Source organism: Castor canadensis, chromosome 8 (assembly GCF_047511655.1).
Source record: "Castor canadensis chromosome 8, mCasCan1.hap1v2, whole genome shotgun sequence".
Taxonomy (NCBI): Eukaryota; Metazoa; Chordata; class Mammalia; order Rodentia; family Castoridae; genus Castor; species Castor canadensis.
The window spans coordinates 154,426,100-154,447,959 of record NC_133393.1 but is presented as its reverse complement, the minus strand read 5'-3'; the positions used below and the strand labels follow the sequence as shown (position 1 = coordinate 154,447,959).

At 48.9% G+C, this 21,860-nt stretch overlaps 2 protein-coding genes across 2 annotated transcripts in view; one reads left to right on the top strand and one right to left on the bottom strand.

Annotated features, from left to right (window-relative positions):
- Positions 1 to 2,394: 2,394 nt before the first annotated feature.
- Ribc2 (RIB43A domain with coiled-coils 2) lies at positions 2,395 to 21,414 on the bottom strand. The gene is made up of 7 exons (XM_020184594.2): positions 21,137 to 21,414; positions 20,251 to 20,332; positions 18,218 to 18,562; positions 14,036 to 14,154; positions 10,129 to 10,356; positions 6,994 to 7,160; positions 2,395 to 6,261 (listed from the first exon to the last, which is right to left on the bottom strand). Exons 1-7 carry the CDS (start codon positions 21,248 to 21,250, stop codon positions 6,183 to 6,185), a joined length of 1,134 nt encoding a protein of 377 aa, XP_020040183.2. The 5' UTR covers positions 21,251 to 21,414; the 3' UTR covers positions 2,395 to 6,182.
- Smc1b (structural maintenance of chromosomes 1B) overlaps positions 21,413 to 21,860 on the top strand; it is a 62,832-nt gene continuing 62,384 nt past the window's right edge. The window contains exon 1 of the mRNA XM_074084681.1: positions 21,413 to 21,661. Within this exon, the coding sequence (XP_073940782.1) occupies positions 21,553 to 21,661 (109 nt within the window). The 5' untranslated portion in view covers positions 21,413 to 21,552. The remainder of the gene's footprint in view (positions 21,662 to 21,860) is intronic.

Here is a 21,860-nt window from a genome sequence, read left to right as displayed (position 1 = left end):
CACCTCAGTCACATCCAAGCACTCGCAATTATGGATAAAACTGCTGTGGACATTGACATGCAGGGCTTTGTGTGAACAGAAGTCATTGGATAGATTGAAATAATTTTTCTTGGTGGTACTGAGGTTTGAATGCAGGGCATCATTGTATTTGTGAGACAGGCACTCTATCACTGGAGCCACGCCTCCAGCCGCTCTTTTTGCTGTGGTTATTTTGGAAAGAAGAATCTTGCTTTTTGCCCAGGCTTGCCTGTGATCTCCTGAGATGACAGGCATGCAGTCACCACACCCAGCTTTTCAAATAACTTTTAAATGCTATTATTTATAACTTTTCTGAGCTCTTTTGTTTTAGGAGTGTCTTTTATAAGCAGCATAAAGTTAAAAAAATTTTAAAAGCCAGTCTTTAGAAAAATAGGCAATAAATCAAATGTACAAAACATTAGTTGTAGAATCTAGATAGTGGGTATATACTTTTCTGTAGGTCTCATACTTTTTATAATAAAATGTTGGAAATAAAGTTAAAAATCAAACAAACACCCTCCCCCAGCCCACCCACCCACCCCTCCCCCGCCCCAGGGACCATGTCTGCTGTGTATATAAAATTCTATCAGCCACTGGATGAGAACAGAGAGAGCTCCACACCTGGGGCTGGCTCTGCCTTCCAGCTATGGGTAAACCACTTAGGCTGCTCCATCCCGTTTTCTCTCAGCAGGGTGGCGATCACCACATCCAGCGGTGCTGCTGGTGCAACAACCCGCCCAGCATGGGGCCTGAGGCTCAGTGCATTTTCCTGCCTGCAGAACCATAGGGGAAGTGCTGTGCTATTTGCCACCAGCAGAGGGCGCAAGCAAACATCCAGTTTTCAATCCTGACCTTCCTTTGGGAATATTTTTTTTATAACAACGCAAAATTCAGAGTGAAATTAAAGCAAGCCTCCCCACATTGGACCCATGCTTCTGCGGAGACAAACATATTGCTGATGACTTCAGCAGCCTCCTACAGCTGTCTCCCTCTGGCCTGTGCTTGTGTATTATTGAGCCACACTTTCCTTTGCAGGGATGAATTTCTATTCCCAAACCTTCCATTAGATTGTGGTACAAGATTTTGCACATGAAAAGAGTGCATTTCTCATTTCTCACTTTCTTTCTCTCCTCAAAAGCAGGAGGATTGATGACCTGTACTGGCTGTCATTGGCCCATCAGCAGGATGCTTCCAAAAGCCAGCTGGTTCAACCTAGGCACCAATGCTCCAAGAGGCAACGGAACAAGGTGACCCTCTGCATTTCCCTGAATTATGCCCCCTTCCAAAAGATACATTGGAGTCCTAACCCCTAGCACCTAAGAGTGTACCCTTACTTGGAAATAGGGTAATTGTAGATGTAATTAAGATGGGGTCATTAGAGTGGAGCTAATCCAACATGACTGATGTACTTAGAAAAAGGGGAAATATGGATACAGACACATGCAGAGGGATGGCCACGTGAAGAGGACGCACTGATCAGGGGATGTTATAGGCCAAAGGTCACCAGCAAACCACCAGAAGTGTGGAGACACCAGGAATGGACCCTCCTTCACAGCCTTGGAATGAACCAACCTGCTGACACCTCTGTCTCAGACTTCTGGCCTCCAGAAGTGTGAAGAGCTGTAAATGTCTGTTGCTTAAGTCACCACTTATAGCTCTTTCTCAAAACACGGTTACCTTAGGAAGAAAAGACACTCCACCACCACCACCTCTTTTCCTGTAGGGAATGTTCTTGCCTCCATCAATCACTCTGGAAAACAGGCAGTTCCTGCTCAGGAAGGGTTGAGTTCCAGGGTGGGGACACCAAGGGGGTGTGCTACCCTTGCACAGCCTGCAGAAATGGCTCCCAGAGACGTCCTGGAGGGGCCTGGACCCCTGTCTCCTTGCAGGTATGGATCTTTTCTTTGTTTGCCCTGAGATTTAGCCAAGTCTTGATCAATGCCACAGCAGGAGTCCACTTTGTTCCAGAAAACACAGGAGGCTTTTAGAGCATGCACAGCTGGAGCCATTCATAAGGCCTGGGACTCCCTGAGTTCAACACTAGAGTACAGAAATTGGTCCCCAACTGTAGCACACATGAACAGTTCTGTGACAGAGGCATGGGCTGAGCAGAGACCCAGGGGAGGCTGAGGTCCAAGCCAAGGCATGGGTGGGCCCAGATTGTCCAAACATCCCTGTTCACTTCAGTACTACTAACTCTGGGCTCAGCCAGATGTTTGTGAAGGACAGGCCTCCGAGTGTTATCATCCAGCTGACTCTGCACTCTCAGTTAAATTTCAAGTTTTTGGTGAATTGAACAAAAAAATTGGACAAAACACACAGAAGTAGCAAAAGAAACATAGATTTATTGAAAGTGAAATACTTCACAGGGCAGGAACAAGCCCCCATTCCCCTGTTCCTGCTGCTATTTAAGGTGATGCTGGGGTTGAAGGGGGCATTACTCTTATGATTGACAGCTTTGATTGACAGAAGATTGTTGTATAACTGTACATGTCCCTGTTATAAGTACATGCATGAGATACAGTCCACAGGTATAAAGCTTTAAGTAGAGTCTTCTTTCCTAGAGGTCACCTAGCTGGCAAAAGTCTATACATTGAGCATGTGCAGACTCCGGGGAAATTCCTCTCCAGGTTTTGTGGTTAGGAGACATCCTAATGGTAACAGAACATCTTGCTGGAAGCCCACTTGTCTCCTGGCTGGGAGCAGTTGCTTACGGAATATGAATGGATGGTTTCTTGGCTGGGAGGAGCTGCTTAGGTGAATACAGGCAGATGCCTAGGATTCCCTATTCTCCTGCCTCATTTCCATGTGAGAGACATGATCCTCAAAATCATCTGGGGACAAGGGATTGGAGGTCTCTTCTAGAACTACTTCCTGCTGGGCAGAGGCACAGCCCTGCCCTCCTGGGATCCCTCTTCCTAGTACTAAGATGTGAAGAACGAGTGAAGGCTCCTGAAGCATTGTCCCCGCTTGTCCAGGACATCACTCTCCCATGTGCTTGTGTGAAGGGCTAATCATAGTATGAGTCAGGTCTGGTGTCGAGGGGCTGGTAACGGGGCTGTAGGATCATCTAAGCCTGTATAGCCTGTACTCTAGGAGAAATAAACTTACTTAGTAAATTTAATAACATGGGTCCAAAGGAAAGTACCAGGATAATGATAAGAAAGGGGATTGCAAAGGGGAGTAATAAGGTTGGGAACCAGGAATGATCACCCCATGAGGCCAAGAATTGTCCCTGAATAGTGGTGGCTTTTTCTAAGGTCTGTTTGATGTTTTGTTGAACCTGGTCAGAGTTATTGACTTAGAAACAACATTCCTCCCTGAGATGGAGGCAGGTCCCTCCCTTGGAGGTGGCCAGCAAGTCCAGGGGTCTTCTATTTTGTAAGACTACACTTGCCAATGAATCCACTTGCTCCTGGAGAAGTTTTAAGGCATTGTCAGTCTGGACGAGGGCAGAGGCCTGACGCAGAAGGCACAGAGAATGGCAAGAGTAGAGGGGTGGTTGAAGGTAGGGGCCAGCGCCAAGGCCAGACCTGGGTCAGGCTGATGGGGTGCTGGAGCCACCTCTCAGTGCTGAAGCAGGTCAAGAGATTGGAACAGGCCTTGAAGGATGAGTGGGTGGGCCTGAATTTGCCAGTAGCCAAGGACTTGTTACTCCCCCAATTGCCTGCCTGCCACATAGGCAGACCCAGAAGCTGGGTAGAGGGGCCACCACTTTGACCTAAAGGACAGTGAGTTGGTCCCTAAGGCTTAGGAGAGGAAAGGCCTGGAACACACATACTAGGGCTGAGGGGTCTCTCCGAAGCCCTTCATCAACCGCTGCCCAAATTCTAGAGAACGTTTAAATATGGCAGAGGAGATAAGTACGGGCTCCAGACAAGAGAAAAGAAACCAGGCTTTATAGACCCCCAGCCCCTCAACAGAAGACTGGACCAGGAGGCTGAGGTTCAGAGCTGAACACCAGAAGTTCTGAGTTTGGAGACTCAACTGCAGTCTTCCCACAAGAACAGCAGGGTAGACTGGTGTGCACAGGCTGAGATGGGCCTCACACACACTTTACTGAGGAGACAGGCTATGAAGATGTCCACCAATGACCCTTCATAAGGGAAGACACCAAGTTATACAGCTGCTGCCTGGGCAAGAAGTATGTCTTGACTTTTCCTGGTTCTCCCACCAAATCCATCCCTGACACTCCCACCAGGGCATGAGCCCTTAGGGAGGGCATGAGCCCTTGGGGGAGCCAAGGCAGGAGAGTTCTCTAGCACCATGGCCTCAAGTACTCTGGAGCTCCCAGCCACTCTTCTGGATCCTCCATCTGCTGACTAGTCTTCCCTCCTTTAGTTCTCCTGGAACTCACCAGCTCCACAGAGCCTCCAAAAATACCATAGAGCTTCTGATTCAGTCTTCCTCAATCTCAGTCAGTAAAAGTAATACACCCATACTATACAGCTACAGAAAAAAGCGTCTGGGCTTAGAGCAAACCCTGAGCTGCAAGCTGGAAGGCAGAATATAGAGCAGTATTTTTATAGTACACTACCATCCGTGGGTATTTTGGTGGTACTGGGATTTGAACTCAGGGCCTCTGCTTGCTAGGCAGGTGCTCTACCACTTGAGCCGTTGCACCAGCCCTCTTTGTGGTTTTTTAAATGAAAGAATATACACACATGTAAGCTCACAGCTGTTTGTGACATGCAAGAATATTTCTGTAAGGGAACCTAAGGACAAATAATTAGGGACCTTGGCAGAGTTGTCTTGCCTGCGTACCTGCAGGTCAGGCTACAGACTGACTTTCTCTTTTACAAAATATCCTTCTGAATATTTTGGAGTTTTGTTCCAGATATGCATAGATACTATAATCGAACTTGTGCACATGGTGACAATTTCGATCAATTGCATACAGGACAGAGTTTGTATTCTTCAGCCTGGTGTTAACTGTCTGTCATAATTGATCCCTGGGCACCCATTACTACCCCATCTCTCACAGTTCCTACACCCAAAGGCTCTCTGCCAGCACAGCCTATCAACTACCCCTTTGATATTATTGGCCTGGGTTCAGAAAACTTTCCCTAAAGGCCCAGACAGTGAATATTTTAAGCTTAGTGGGTTGTGTGGTCTCTGTCATAACTGCTCAACACTGCCATTGTAGTGTGAAGCCACAATGTGCAAACAAATGAGTGTGGCTGTTTTAATCAAGCTTTATTTATGAGCACTGAAATTTGAATTTTATGTAATTTTCTCTTTCATGAGATATTGCTTATTGTCTCAACCATTTAAAAATGTTAATATAAAATCTTTTCTTAAGTGGCTCACAGGCTATAATTTGCTGATCTCTGTGCTAGCTCTGTCCTTGGCTCTTGCCTGGACCTCTTGCCCCATCCTCTAAGCACCAGTTCAGTCGTGTTTCCCCCTTAGGAAGCTTCTCAGACTGTCCTCATTCTTAGGTTTCTTCCCCTCTGATTGTAACACTCAGAACTAAGTGATTCATTTCATTCCAGATTATATACGCTTGTGACATCTTATACTGATGGTTTATTATTTGAGTCATGTAATGTAAATTTAAAACATCTCTCCAACTAGATTATAAGCTTTTTAAGGTAAGAAAGTTTATATTCTTTCCTTTGTATTTCCCATAAGGCCTAGTAGTCATTGTTATACAATACTCACTTGTAGAAGAAATTAAAGGGAGGCGAAGTCCAGATTGCAGATGTCAAAGAAAAAACAGCTATGCAGATTACTTGATTCTTAGAAATGTTAGGGTTTTCATGAGTGTTAGCGAAATGCATTCTTTTGAAATTTAAAAAAAATACTGGCCACCAACTGTAATGAGAACCCAAATAGGAATGATGCCTATGATGCTAACCAAGTCAGCACTCGTGTTACTGACCACAGCGCCTGGACCTGGAGTCTAAGCAATACACAGGCCCATCCACGAAGCCAGCTCTCTAGGATGGTCCCTTCCAGGGATACCTGCTCTCCCATGTCCTCAGCAGAGACCTTCATGGAGTGGAGTGCCCCTCACGGAATGTGAAGGGGAGGCTTTGTCCACCATCGGTAATGAATGCAAATGGAGACTTGTGGACCGAAGAGTGTGTTGTTTTTAATAAAGTTGACTCTCCGAGGTGGCTGTACTTTCTCCAAGTGAGGGGACAAGGGTGTCTTTCTCATTATCGGCTTCTTGTATTAAATTGCTTGAAATAATCTTCAGAGGGTTGGTTTTTATATGATTCTTCCATATATTTTTTCCTAATAATAAAAGGAGAAAAAAAGATGAGTAACTGAATACTCTTCCTAAGTATTTTCAAAGAGGAAACCCACAGACTGCTCACCAGCACGTTATCTCCACAATATAGCATCCAGTTCCACCTGCTGTGCTGACAGAAACCCCCTCCCTGGCTCCTCAGTGCCACTCCGTAAGGACACTGCAGGTGCACTCGACACTGACACCTGTGATACAGGGACATCCTGAGGTTAGATCTCCACATGTGGCTGTGAAGACACTCAAAGCATCCCCAGTGACTTGCCATGTCAGGTCTGAGGGCTTCTTTTAGGCCCCGGCTGAAGTCATGACAACTGGACGCACGGGTAGCCAGGTCTGCCTGTGCAGCCCTGAGTTCAAGCCAGGCTTGGTAAACAGGTAAGTAAATAAATCCATTTCAGTCACAAGTTCTCCAGCTTACCTGCATCTGGTCTCTGAACTACTCATGGGGTTCTGTCTTTACCCGAGACTGCTAGTATGTCACAGTGGCTGCCACCATCCTGGGGCTCAACCATATAGCTTCCTCCAGGAAGCCTTCCAGACTCCTCGGGCCTACTCAGTGTCCATCCCTGGGCTTCAGGCACCCACAGCAGGCAGCAGTGGCATATGGGTCTGCCCACCTATTTGAACTGGCATGGGTCCCAGTACCCAGAGGAAGATTTCCTGGGGAGGGCTATCTCCCAGCCTGCTCCTTCTGCATGGGCCTCCCTGGCACTCACTGCAAACGCTGCTCCCTGGCCAGGCTGAGGTTGCTGCTGTCCAGGTCTCTGCGCAGGTTCCGCTGTTGGCGCTGCTGTTGCCGCTCCTCCAGCAGAGTGGCACGAGCCTTCTGAATCCTCTGCTGGTCCCAGTCCATGTTGCACTGGCGCTCTTCCTCCTGGGACCTCTGGAGGGAGGAGAGGTGCATCAATGCCATCTTCCCCACAGCCCAGGAGCCTCAGGAGATCATCCAGGGGGCCTAGCCTCTCATTTTAGGGAAACTGAGGATCCTAGAAAGGTTAGATGACTCCCACCCTGCCCTCATCCTATGTGGTCCAGATGCTTCTCGCCCTTGGAGGTATTGGTGCTCTTATCCATAAAAGGGGACAGCAGGGACTGAGCTCTGACAGTGTTCCCAGCCCAGGGCTCTGACAGGCCTTGGTGAGTGGGGTTCTTTCCTGTCAGGTCCTCAGGAGGTTCCCAGCTGGCTTAATGGTCAGATACCACCTCGGTGGGTTGACATGGCACACTGTTGCCATGGCCCCCACAAAGCATGGGCAGGGTGAGAACAGCCTGGCCCTCGAATTTCTGCATTCCAGCTCTTCCCACATGGCCCTTCAGTCCCTTCTTTGCAAAGCACAGAGCCCTAAAGAGGAAACTGGATTAGTGTGGAGGGAGAGTCCTTCCTCAGGTGGGGTCAGCTCTGACTGCCTTGTGCATTACCTATCAGTGCCCCTTTTCCCAGCGAAAAAGAAGTGCATGGGGTGGGGGAAGCCAGCCTGCAGGGGAGCTCCCAAGCACCACTGGAGGAGCAGCTGGAGTGCATCAGTGATCTACAGCCTGGCTCAGTCCCACGCTGGAGCTGGCTAGGCCACCTGCCAGGCCAGGCACTTTGCTGTTGTGAACCTCAGTGGCCTCAGCTGTAAAAGGGCTGCTCGCAGGTGCCCTGTGCCATCACACAAACTGCCTTGCCACAAATACAGTGACAGATGTGCTCACCTGGGCTGAGGGCAAGGCACATGGCCAACTAACTACCCTTGGCGAGCAGCACAGGGGCCTGGACAGGCCCCTTTACTGGCAGGCCTGAGACCCTCTCCAGCTCTCTCTAGCCAGAGATCTGAGTAATCTTGACCCTCAAGGGATGGCTCTTTCCTAGTCCTGCTCCTGTGTTCATCACTCCTCTCCAGAGAGCCAGTCTCAACTCTTCAGCCATCAGTGCCCTCTCCCAGGGAGAATCCAGCTTTAGTGGGTGCTGGAATCCTAGGGCTGCACTTGGCAGACCCCCCTCTGGCTTTGCCTTGTCACTACCAACAATGTCATCCCATCCTGGTCTCACCTCCAAACACCACCACTCTAACCTGCCTCTTCTGTGATGTCTCCAGGACACTGATCTATGCCCTAAAGACTCAGATCTACTGATTGCCCACGTTCCCTCTTCTCTCTCTTCCCGCCTTTCCTCCATCCCCTGCCTGTGTGTCCTCACCTCCTCATGCAACCTACCCAACCCTCCGTTCAGCCAGCAGCACCCCAGCCTCTCACTTGGCCATGCTGCCAGGCATACCCTGACCATGCTGAACCCCAGCTTTCCCCTCCAGCTGAGTGTGGTCAGGGAATATACCTGACCTGCTCTCTGGGATCAATTCAAGTTCCTGACCACGAGCCCCAGTGGGCATCTGGTAGAGCTGGCCATCCTGCCCCCTTCCAGCTCTCCTGGATATCATTTAGTACTGTTCCCTGTTCTCAAGTCTCCAACCCTGACAGCACCTCGGCTGCTGACTTGGTTTCCATTTCACTAGAAAATGGGATTCCTGAGGAGTTCTACCAGCCCTCACCTCATGCCTCCCTTGCCCACCCATGGCCTGGGATGAGGAGTCTGAGCTCCTGTCCATGCTGAGCCCTCAATAGTGCTCCATGTTGCTGGCTTCCCTGCCACCCCAGGGAACTGGCTCCAGCAAGCCTCTCCTCTGGCATCAGTTACCCTTTCGTAGCCTCAATTCCACTGAATGACAAGGATGCTGTTATTCCTGAAGTCCTAATAAATGAAACCTTTCCCTCAACCCCATAGCCCCATCTCTCTGCATCCTGCAAGGGGAATGCCTAGGAAGGGCATTTGTGCCTTTGCCTCCTCTTCCTTTCTGCCCACTCCTGCCTGAGCTGTGGTCCCCACAAAGATGCCCCAGGGGACCCCAGGATTCAGAATCCAGCCTTTAGTCCACATCCTACAAGTGGCCAGGGGTTCCCTCTCCTTTCTCCTGAATGAATACTTTCTCTCCCTTGGCCTCCAGGACATCCCAGCCGCCCCCATCAGGTCCCTTTTGTCTATAAATGGTGGCAGTTGGGAGGGGGTCTCAAGATCCAGTCCTCAGATCTCCTCTCCTCTGTCCCCAGTCACCCTGTGCGATCACACCCAGGTTTGCTACTTTAATGCTCTCTGCAAGTGAGCAGTGGGGGAGCATTAATGGTTCCCCCAGGAGCCATTATTCCTTCTTTCTTGATAAAGAATGGCCAGCGCTCCACTGCCTGGAATAAACACTACATTTCCCATGGTTCTTTACAGTTAGGAGCCATGATGTGACAAAGAGTTGTCCGATGAAATGCAAGAAGAAATGTGTTGTGAAACTCCTTAGAGTGTTTTTCCCCATTCCTCTTTGATAGCTGCATGTGAGATGGCTGGTGTTCAAGCAGCTGGTTTGTACTAAGAGTTGGGAGCCAGGTGCCAAGGATGGCAGAATATTCAGTGACCACCGAGCTGCCATACAAACCCTACACTGTTTCCTCTAAGGATTTAGTCCTCATGCAAGAGATGAAATTCTATTTTGTTTAAAATGCTGCACTTTGTTTTCTTTGTCATATTCAGGCAAACCCAATCCTAACAGCTACAGATATCTAACAACCACTGCACATGTGACATATCCACAAGGGTGCTGTGATTCCCATTGTCCCTTACCTTCCCTGCCTCTGAGTTGCCCAGGTGAGAAGGCCTGCAGCCATACTCCACTCACCCCTTTCACGTGCTCCCCCCACCAGAATGGGAACTCTTTGAGGCAGCCCCCTTGGTGAGCATGGCCCTGGCTGAGACTAAACACAGGAGCAGGGCTGCACAGGGCAACAGGGGACAGAGGTGGCTCTGAGGATGGTGGGGAGGGGAAAGGCACCAGCTTCTCCTGGACTTGCTGCTTCTGAGCAAGGCGGATCTCCTGCAGCTGCTCCGGGCTCATGCCCTTCCAGTGGTCAGGCATCACACGGTGTGGCCCAAAGGACCTGGCTGCTTGCTGCAGGTTCTCAGAGAGCAGGTCCCCCTGCAACAGGGCGGAGATCTCGGCCAGGTTGTCTTCTTGTTCCCGTTTTCTCTCTTGCCTTTTCCTTTCTGCCAACTCCGCAGCCTATGCAGGGGAAGACATCAGGGAAGACACCCTGAGTGACTCCAGAAGACTCTGAGACACAGGACAGCAAATCTCACCGAGGCCATGGACAGATAGATGTGCTAAAGGCGGCCCAGGGTTGTGGGGGAGAACTGTCTAGCAGGGATGTGTGGCAGGCCAGAGACCCTGGCTGCCCTTGCGCTACTCCCTACAGGTGTGTGCACACAGTGCTGTGGGTCTTTGCACCAATTTACCAATGCAGGGAGATGCCCCTCCCACCACTGACCTGGATTCACACCAGGGCAGTGTTCTGAGGCCCTCCTGTGGTCCTAAAAACTACATCTGTGGGCTACAATGAACACTCAACAGAGTGAATGAGCCGCCACAGTGGTGACTTGTAAAAGGTGGAAGATACATTGCCACCTCAGCAGTCTAGATGGCTCCAGCCATAGCCCCCACGCAAATAAATTCTCAGTCAAATCGCTGCTCAAATCCCCAGGAGAGATAGGGCTGTGTGACCTGCAGAAAGTCACCTGTCCTCCCTGGGCTGCAGTCATTTCTCTGTAAAGTCAAGGGAGGGGTCTCCTTAGTGATGAAGGGAGGTGCTCAGGAGAGGCCAACTGCACTGTTTCACATAGCACATGTTTTGCTGCCAGATGGGAGCAAGCAAATTTTCGACTTGCCATTTAGTGTTTGGGTGTCCCTAAGGAAGTCTGCTCACCCTCAGCCCTGTCTACTAAATTGCACAACCATACCTCCCTGGTAAGACTGATGAACACAGTGACTCCCAATAGTAGCTAACTGTTGCTAGGATTAAAAATAATGGCTATCCCATCATCAGCAACACCACCAACAACAGGTGTTGGCGAGGATGGGGGGAAAAAGGAACCCTCTTACACTGTTGGTGGGAATGTAGACTAGTACAACCACTCTGGAAAAATATTTGGAGGCTACTTAAAAAGCTAGACATGGATCTACCATTTGATCCAGTAATACCACTCTTGGGGATATACCCAAAAGACTGTTACTCCAGAGGCACCTGCACATCCATGTTTATTGCGGCACTATTCACAATAGCCAAGTTATGGAAACAGCCAAGATGCCCCACCACTGACGAATGGATTAAGAAAATGTGGTATTTATACACAATGGAATTTTATGCAGCCATGAAAAAGAACGAAATGTTATCATTCGCTGGTAAATGGATGGAATTGGAGAACATCATTCTGAGTGAGGTTAGCCTGGCCCAAAAGACCAAAAATCGCATGTTCTCCCTCATATGTGGACATTAGATCAAGGGCAAACACAACAAGGGGATTGGACTATGAGCACATGATAAAAGCGAGAGCACACAAGGGAGGGGTGAGGATAGGTAAGACACCTAACAAATTAGCTAGCATTTGTTGCTCTTAACGCAGAGAAACTAAAGCAGATAACTTAAAGCAACTGAGGCCAATAGGAAAAGGGGAACAGGTACTACAGAAAAGATTAGATCAAAAAGAATTAACCTAGAAGGTAACACCCACGCACAGGAAATCAATGTGAGTCAATGCCCTGTATAGCTATCCTTATCTCAACCAGCAAAAACCCTTGTTCCTTCCTATTATTGCTTATACTCTCTCTACAACAAAATTAGAGATAAGGGCAAAATAGTTTCTGCTGGGTATTGGGGGGGGAGAGGGAGGGGGCGGAGTGGGTGGTAAGGGAGGGGGCGGGGGCAGGGGGGAGAAATGAACCAAGCCTTGTATGCACATATGAATAATAAAAGAAAAATGAAAAAAAAAAAAAAAAAGAAAAAAAAATGGCTATCATTTATGGCATCCTGACAACATGCCAAATTGTATTACCCAATTTAATCATGACGTCACCTTTGAGCAACTGGGATATTACTGCTGACTGGGACATTCTGCCAGTGAACTTTCTGGATGCCTGCACTTTCTGCCCATTTGAGTGTTCATGGTCACAGGGTTTACTCTGGTCAATGAAATGTGAGCAGAGGTGGCTGTGTGGCATAGGGGAGCCCCCGGGGTGGGACCTGCCATGTTCTTTTCCTTTTGTGCTGCTGGAATCCTCCAGCTGCTGGCTGCTCTGTCCCAGCCAGCCCATGACAGACATGGAGCATGAGTGGCCTTTGTGTGTTAAGTCCCTGAGGTTTGGGGGAGTGTCTTACCTGAGAATGCTGACAGATACAGTGGGTGCTCTCACAGGCCAGGAGTGGCTTGCCAAGGCCCAGAGACGGGCGCATCCGCGCAGGTGGCTCTAAAGCCCACATGCCAAACCCCGTCATCATGATGCCTCTTCACCAAAGTGAGCAGCCTCGATGGGAACCAGAGGCCTCCACTGTATCTTCCCTGCTGACATGGAATAGCCAACCTGCCTGGAATTTTCTTTTCTTTTTTTGGGATAGAGTCTTGCTACTTAGGCCAGGCTGGCTTCAGACTAGCAATCCACCTGCTTTAGCTTCTTCCCCAGTGCTGGGATTACAGGCATGAATCACCATTCTTGGCTTAGAATTTTCTTTTTGAGGATACTGTCTAAAACCTCATGTCAATGTCCCAGGCTAACAAAGCACAATTCTAGGCAGGAACAGAGCTGCCAAATTCAAGTGCAGCTTTCCCTAGAGCTGCCTCATGGCATCCACGTGAAGAACTGAAGGGTCTGAAAGTCCCAGGCACATTTATAGGTGCTCAATAAAAGACTACAGAATGAACAAATAATCAAACCTATGAATGAGGCAACATGGTTTAGCAAGCAGCACATTAGAGCCCAGTAGGAGGGGCTCAATCAGCAGCTGTTGAATTGCTGCATGAATGAAGGAATGGATGACCAGTCATGAATGGACTGACTGTGAAGAGCCCCATTCTGCTGTGGAATTGGTGCTAACACCACCCTTCTGGGCAATCTCTGTAAAACAGAGGGCAAGGATTGACAAGGGGTTCTAAGATCCCTGGCAGCTGACCTGGCTGGTGACCTGGGCCTCTGGTGGCTTGCTCTGCCCTTGGGTCCCTGCTACCACCCCCAGTTTGCCCTCCTTGGTCCTCCTTCCGCTGCTGAAAACCAACACTCTCTGGCCCAGCCTCTCTGGTGTTTTTTGATGGGTGCCCCATCATAGAACATCTGTGAGCCTAGATCTCCAATATAGTTAGCTCATTAACGAGGTACTACTGCAACAGAAAAATAGCATTGCTATATATATAAAACACACGCACACGTAAGAATTAAAATACACGCGCTCTCCAAGGGATCATTGTGCGTGGCCTCCTCTAGTGACCAGGCCTCTAGTCAACACGTTAATCTGATGGAGTAACCCAGGCCCACTTCACCCAGGAGATGTAGCTGAATTCAGAGAGAAAGCCTGGAGAAGGAAGTCAATTTCCAAAAGGAATAAAGACTTGAAGCAAGTTCTGAGCAGAGTGGGAGAGAGAGGGAGCGTTTGTGAGGAACCAGGCAGTGTGTGGAGGATGGCACGGTCTGCACAAATAGTGGCCACGATCATCCCTTCCATTCATGTGCCCGTGCATCAGTTCTTGCTAAGAACCGAGGCCAGCATGAGGTATCAGGGCAGGGCTGGTGGTACCACCAAGGTAGATGTTACTGTCCTCACGTTATGACAAAGAGCTGAGGTGTGGAAAGGTCTGGGAGCCCCAGGAAGCTGCACGTGCTCATGCTTCCCTCTACACACGAGCCTGGGTCTGTATACCTGGTTCTTGTTGAACTCTTTCACAGCTACACAGGCTGCTTTCCTGGAGGCGCTTTCCAGCTTCTGCAGGTGCCTGGCGGCTTCGTCAAGCTGCAGCCTTGTCTGCTTGTGGAGGTCCTCTGCAAAGAGGCAAGCTGCAATCAGATAGCCTGCTCCCCTGGGAGCACCTGCTCAGGGGTGTGGGGCACTGTGCGGCACGGTCGCTCACGCATGAGTCTTCATTGAAGAGGAGGAGAGGGAAATGATAGGACCGGCCGCGGAAGCTCTGGGAGTTAGATGATTTGACTCAAGTCGAGGTCTTAGATCTCAGCATTCAGTGAGTGCCAGCGACCACTGCTGGGCACTGGTAATGTCTGCCACGGATTAGTGATGCCTGCTATGGTCCTGGGGCAGGTTAGTGGGTGCCTCTTGCTATCCCTGGTATATAAGGAGGCAAGGGGTGGTGAGGACCCAGGAAAAGGACGTGTAGAAATGAGACAGGACCCAAAGAGTGCCAGGTCACAGATACTTGTGAGTGGCAGTAGGACTAACAGGTCAATGGGGAGGAAGAGTAGGGATCAAAGTGGAGGGTCCCCATAGCAAAAAGTAATGATTTAGAGTCAGACAGATCAGGATTCCACCCACTTCCTAGGTCTGTTAGGCATAACCTTTTTTTTTTTTTTTTGGTGGTACTGGGGTTTGAACTCAAGGCCTTACACTTGCTTAGGCAAGCACTCTATCACATAAACCATACCCCCAGCCCTTTTTGCTTTAATTATTTTTCAGATAGGGTCATGTGTTTTGCCCAGGCTAGCCTTGGACCTTGATCTTCCTACTTATACCTACCATGTAGCTGGGATTAAAAATGTGTGCTACCACACTAGGCTTGTTTGTTGAGATGGGGAATCTCACTTTTTGCCAAGGCAGGCCTGAAACCACAATCCTCCCAATCTTGATCTCCAGAGTAGTTGGGATTACAGGCATAAGCCACCTGCCTATCCCTATTACCCATAACTATTATTTAACCTCTCTTGGGCCTCTGTGTCCTTACATGTGAGGCAGGATCCCTACTTTACTCCAGATTTTTAAAAAGTCTTTGATCAACAGCTTCTGATTTCTGTATTTATGCCTTGAGGATCTTATTATCTCTAAAAACAAAGGCCAGAGTCTCTTTTTCTTTGAGGTGCTAGAGGAGGAACCCAAGGCCTCACATGTGCTAGGCAAGTACTCTACCACTGAGCTACACTGCTAGCCCCAAAAGATCAGACTCCTTAGCCTTGAATTTCTGGCCTGTGTTCACCTTCAGCCTCATCTCAGTCTCCACTTGTTCATTCATCCACTTTACAGACACTTTGCTGGGGACAGATGCAGCGGTGAGTGAACTTGCTGTTGTGGGGTAATAAACAAGTGAACCCTGAATATACATGCTGACACAAACGTGGGGGTCTGTGGAGGGAAAGGATAGGAGCTGAGAGAGACGGCGTTGGGGATGCCTGACTCGTGTCAGGGATGGGGAGCAAGAGACTGCTTTCTTAGGAGAAGGTGACATGTAAATCCAGACGTGAAGGACAAGGAGGCTGGGCCAGGGCAGTGTGAAGGCTCTGAGTGGGGAAGGGCTTGGAGGACCCAGAAGTGAAAGAGAACAATGTCCTGAACACTGCAAGTGGGGTGGGGGACGGACAGTGGTACTGGAGGGGTGAGTTACTGGAGGATTTCGCATTTTAGTCCATCTGCCACGAAGCTGTTAGGGAGTTCTGAGCTGGGATGAAGGCGGTGGCATGTCACTGTTCAACACAACATATTTAAAAGCATCACTCTGCCCATGACATTAAACAAGGACCAGAGTAGGGGAAGGAAGGAGGTGGGAGACAGTTGAAAGTTACTGGCAGGGGTCTGTCCAGGTGAGAACATGTCCAGGGATGACATGTATCACTGCAATGGCAAAAGGGATGGGGAGCAGGGGACAGCTCAAAATCTATGCAAGAGGTAGAAGGGACAAGATTGAAGATGGCCTGGAGACAGGGTCAAAGATGACCCTAGGCTTCTGGCTTGAGGTGGTGGGGGGAGGAGGATGGACGTGGGGACAGACCCAGCAGAAGAATTCAGGGTTAGCTCTGCCACACTGGGAAGTCTGGTGAGCTGTCAAGGGGGCACTTAAGGACCAGATCCATGACTGAGGTGAAGGCTCATGGCCAGAGACAGGAATCTACAGCACCCAGGAGATAGATGAGGTTCTAGAAGGCCGATGAGTGGATTATTCCTACAAATACTTACCTATGTGCTAGAAACTAAGGACACAGCAGTGAGCAGAACAGACAAAAATCCTCCACCTTACCTGAGCATAGGATGATACTGCAGGGAAGGATGGCAACTATGAAAGGAACAGTGTCAGTGATCACAGAATGTGATCAAGGTTAGGGAGAAACATAAAGCAAGGAAGGGGATGGGGAACATGGGGTGGAGGTACGGGGTGGGGGGTTCTGGGAGAGCCTCACTGCTAAGATGACATTTTAACAAAAACCTGACAAAGAGGGGTAAACAATGTAGACATCTGTGGAAAGATGTTCCAAGTAGTGGGAACAGCAGGTGCAAAGGCCCTGAGGCAGAAGTGATCCTAACTGTGAGTATGACAGACCCACATGCAAAGAAAGGAGTGGACAGCAGAGTAGTAGCAGGAAGTGAGGCCACACTGTGAAGGCCCTGTAGGTCCTTGAAATGAACTTGGCTTGCAAGGAGTGAACTGGCAAGCTACTGGAGGGTTTCAAGCAAAGGACCTAACTTAACTTTTTCAGGGATGGCTTTGGCTGGGGTTGAGAGGAGACCACAGACCATAAGGGCAGAAGCAGAGACCAGATGGAGGCTCCTGCAGCAATCCAGCTGAGAGACGCTGACAGTTTAGTCTAGACTGGCAATGATGGAGGTGAAGAAAGCAGTTAAAACTTGAGATGATTTGCTGGTGGACTGGCATGGGATTCGAGAGAAAGGAAGCAGTCAGGATGCCTGGCTGGGGCCAAGGCAACTGGAAGATGAGAGTTGCATGGACACAAATGGAAGGTTGGGTCTGGGGGAAGATCCCAGTTGTTACTGCACTTGTAGTGGCTTTGATGTGATGACTAGATGTGCAAGAGCAGCTGGGTGGATACGTGAGTCTGGATTCAGGGAGGAGTCTGGCCTGGAGACACAAGCTTGGGATATGGCCTGCATGTGGTATTCAAAACCATGAGACCAGGTGAGACCACTGTGTGTGTGTGGGGTGTAGACCCGATGCAGGCAGCCCAGGGAGTGCTGGAGTTAATCACACCCATAGGTTCAGAAGATGAGGAGACACCTGCAAAGGCGCCTGGGCAGGAAGAAAGCCAGCAGGAGAGTGGTGTCCTGGAAGCCACATGGCATGAATATTTCAAGGAGGATAGGATGACCCACTGTGCTACTTGCTGCCCATGGCCAAATGAAGACTGAGAACCCACCTCAGACTGGGCAACACAAAGGTCACTGGTGAGGTTGGCCAGGGCAGCTCCAGTGGCAGGGGAGGGCAGAAGTTGGGTGCTTGGAGAGAAGGGGAGATGACATGGCTGACAGAGTAAGAAAAAAGGTTGGGAGGAGGCAGCGCTGAGCAAGTCAACTGCAAGTTAACAAGCAGAGAGGAGTAGCTCAGGAGGCAGGACCATCTTTCTGCACAAAGCCCCTCCTCATTTGGCCACCAGCATCAGAGGATTAGATGCTGCTGTCAGAACCTGCTGAGGAGGAACTCGTGGTACTGGGACTGGTGACCTCAGTAAAGGCAGGACATACCGGGACTTGGCAGATTCCTTGAGGAGAGGCTGTTTCATGTCTCAGAGCTTTGGCCTGACAGTGGCTGGGGCTGGGGAGTCCTGGTGAGCAGGTGCTAGCTCCAGGCCTGCAGCTGGGCCCCCAAAGTGCCCTGCAGAATGGAGCTTTCACCACAGCACCAAGGAGACTTGGGGGAGGCTACCTATTTCCATCCATCTTCCAAGCAGACTATGACCATAATGAGGACAGGGAACCATTCTGAGTTTTACTGAGCCTCAGTACCCAGCAGGGTCCTGCTCAGAAGGCATTGCCACATGCCTGGAGATGTGTGACCCCCTAGACTTAAAAAAAAAAAGAAAATCATCCACAAACACTGGGGGTTGGATTTGTTGAAGAGACTACTGAGACGATTCAGTTCTTCTTTGTCACTACCTGCAGTTTTGTGGTCAGCACGGGTTCTCTCCCACTCCCTCTGCTGTTCCAAGGACCATTCTCGATTCTGCTCTTCTTGGAACTTCTTTCTCTCCCGGAAGTTCAAATCCTCTCCCATGAACTTCTGCATTCCTGAGACTGTGTTTCTGGTGTCATTATCTGACAACCGGGCTGGAAGATCTTTCTTAAGGGCCAGGGGGTCAGACAGATCAAATTCACGGCGAGTTTCTGGCTTCTGAAATCTCTGCTGGAAGTCACTGATAGCTCTACAGAGGTTTTTCCTGTCTCTCCTCTCCCGGCCTTCTAATATGCACATGAGCTTGTCATTGTGCCTCATTTCAGCAGCTAGAAAAGATATAGTGTATGCATAAGCTCAAGAGAAAAAAACCGAATCCAGGTCAAAAAATAATTTTTAACGATTATTAAATACAACACTCCAAAAAAGTAACACAACCATTAAAGGATTAGTAACTTGAATACACAAAGAACATCTACAAATTGATGTTAAAAGCACAATAACCCACCCCCAAAATGGGCAAAGGCTAAGAATGGCAAATCACGACAAAGAAACCTGAGTGATCAATAAACCTGTGAAAGGATGATTAACTTTGCAAAAGGGGAAACATCCAATGAACTGGAGGCGAAATATTTATAATACTGATAACAGCAAATATCAGTATGGATGTGGGAGGCGATCTTGTGTTATTGCCTGTAGGAGCAATCTTGCCATTTAGCAAGATGACCTGTCATTTTCATCCTGTTGTCTCTCCTGCATGGACACTAGGGACATAAAGGATTGACAGTCATCGCAGTAGTGTTTGTTGAAAAGCTTTTAAAAAAAAAACTTAGAAGAAAAATCAAAGCCATCCATCCATATGGGTGATAAGGAAACTGGTTAATTCATACAACAAAATGCCATAAAACAATGAAAACAAATACTCTCTATACACAGACCACTGATTAATTAAAAAAACTGAATAAAAACCTTATGAAAGGATCCATCTGATAGGGTATCATTTATGTAAATTTTAAAAGCACATAAAACAATTTTATGTAGTTATGAATACATAGATCGTGCAAGTACAAACACCACACAGGAATGATGCACATGTCTGAGGAGGAAGAGGAAAACCGTAAGGAATACAGCTTTAACTATATGAAACACATTCTCAAACAGCACTCTTAAAAAATTTGGCAATATGTTAATGTCTGGTCTAGTGGGTGATACATATGTGTCTGTGGTACAAGTATGAATTACTTTATAACTAAAAAAGGAAAAAGTTTGGAAAATACAGAACAGTATAAAGAAGAAAATAAACCTCACTCATAATTCTATCTCCCCAACATTACCACTGCCAATATTTTTGGTCTTTTTCTAAGCACATTTAAAATATTTTAAAAACTTAATTGACAGCCCATTGCATATAAAATTTTGTATCCTCTTTTTCCACTTAAAATCCTTATGATATTAAAAAACTGGCTTTAATAATTGTTGACAATGTTGGACATGATAGAGGAAATTAATTCTATTTGAAATTTTGATCTAAGACTCAATGCTATTGAATCATGTCTGAGTTAGCTAAGGGGTAAGAATGCTGATTATGTGTGCTGATTATGTGTTAGCTAGTGTGAACAGCTGTCCTCTATACAAAGTCTTGAACTTTTGAGCAGAAAATGTATACATGTGTGTGTCTAAGGCTCTTCCAGGTTTTTAGAAAACAGGAAAAAAAAAAAAAAACTCCAGTTAAGCTTAAAATAGATTTCCCAGGATCTACATTAGAATTAATAGATACTTTTTAAGGAAGGAAGAATCAACTCATTAAGTTAACTGAGCATAAGAAACTAAAATTTTTAAGAGGAACAGAATGTGAAAATGACAAGCGTTTTTGTGCATGCTGGGGATTGAAACCAGTGCACACTAAGCAGGTGCTTTACTACTGAGCTACATCCCCAGACCAACAACTTTCAAATACTGTGAAGAAATGAAGACACATGGCCTTAAACCAGTACAGAGGCATTCAGGAAAAGCTCACCAAAGGTTTCATGTCTAGCTTTGTCAGTTGCTTCTCTCATCTTCTGGTCGTGAACCTGAACATCCCAGGCTTCTGTGTCTCCCTGGGAATGCAAAGCCAGCGAACAGTGAGTGGTGAGATCCAGACAACATTATTCAGTAGATAACAATCCTTCTTGCCCCAGTGCAAACCAGTTGTCTTAGGTGCACCTCAGTCAGGCCTTTCCACACTTGGATGCCTTTGCTTATGGTTGGTCTTCAGTCTGTGCTCTCGGTTTTCCCCAGAGCTTCCTTTCCTCTTTCTCAGTTAAATAAACATCCTCAGAGGACTGCTCACGCATCACCTCCTCTGGGAAGCCTTCTTTATTTCCCCTCCAGGCTCCAGTGTGGGCTGGCAGGCTGCCAGGCGCTGCCCACCCTCACAGCACTGATGCCACTGTGTTTTCTGTGACCTTCTGAAGGCCTGCCTCTTCCACGAGGCTGTGACTTGGGGGTCAGAGACTGCCTGGTCCCTCATCTGCTGGACCCGATGCATGGTGGCCACCAAATAGGCACTCCACAGGCATGTTTGTCAAACGAGTGGGTTGGAATGAACCCCTGAGGGTGTGGATGGAAAGCCTGGCTCAGGGAGAAGAAAATAAGAGTTCTGGTGTCCGTTTTGCCACTAACTCCAGGCACGTTCCCTTCCCGCTCGGGCCCCATTTGCTCATCTGGCAGGTGAGGGGTGACCTGTTAAGACCCTCTGTCTTCGGCAAGTCAGTGAGCGCATCGAACTATTCCTCCCCACCGCACCGCGCACGCCTGCAAACCCTGCCCTTTACAGCCGCGCCGAGTCAAAGGCTCCTTCCAAGCCTGCGTCTCCTCTCCTCCCCTGCCGCCCGCTTTCCAAACCGGCCCGACCGCCTCACCCCAATGATTCTGTCCCTGGCGTTGAAGATCCGTTTTTGTCTGCACAACTCGGCGTGACTCCTCTTGGCCAAGCGAGCGTCCTGCTCCAGGTCCTTGGGCAGTGCTACCTTCATGGCTCTGGGAATCGACTGCGAATTCCGAGGGGGTCGGGGAAGATAAGAAAAGAACAAAAGTTAAGCGAGCCGCGGAACAGGAGAGGACAGTGGGCTGCAATCCTCCGCGCAGTGCTCAACAGCCTTCTTTCGAGTAGAAGCGGCTGCGGCTCCGAGACTTGCTCCAAAACGCCAACACGTGGTTGCTAAGGAACGGCGCAGCGCTCGCCAAAGCTCGTTCTCGTCTCGCGAGACTTGGCGAAGTTCTTCCCGCGCTTTCCTCGCCCGCGCGTGAGGACGCGGCTGAGGTGGTGAGCGCAGCCATGGGCCACTTGGAGCTGCTGCTCGTGGAGAACTTCAAGTCGTGGCGGGGCCGCCAGGTCATTGGGCCTTTCAGGAGATTCACCTGCATCATCGGCCCCAACGGCTCTGGTAACCCGCGCCTCGGGCGGGATTCGGACGCCAGCACCGCCGGAGGCGCGCTTGGCCTGAGGAGACGAAGGGTGCCATGCGGCCTAGTGCTGGCGTCCTCTTCACAGCGGGACCCGCTTCCTGGCGCATTCCTCTAGGCGGACCCTCGCCTTTCAGGGGACCCTGCTGGAGAGCCTTGTCTTCCTACCCCCTGGCGACC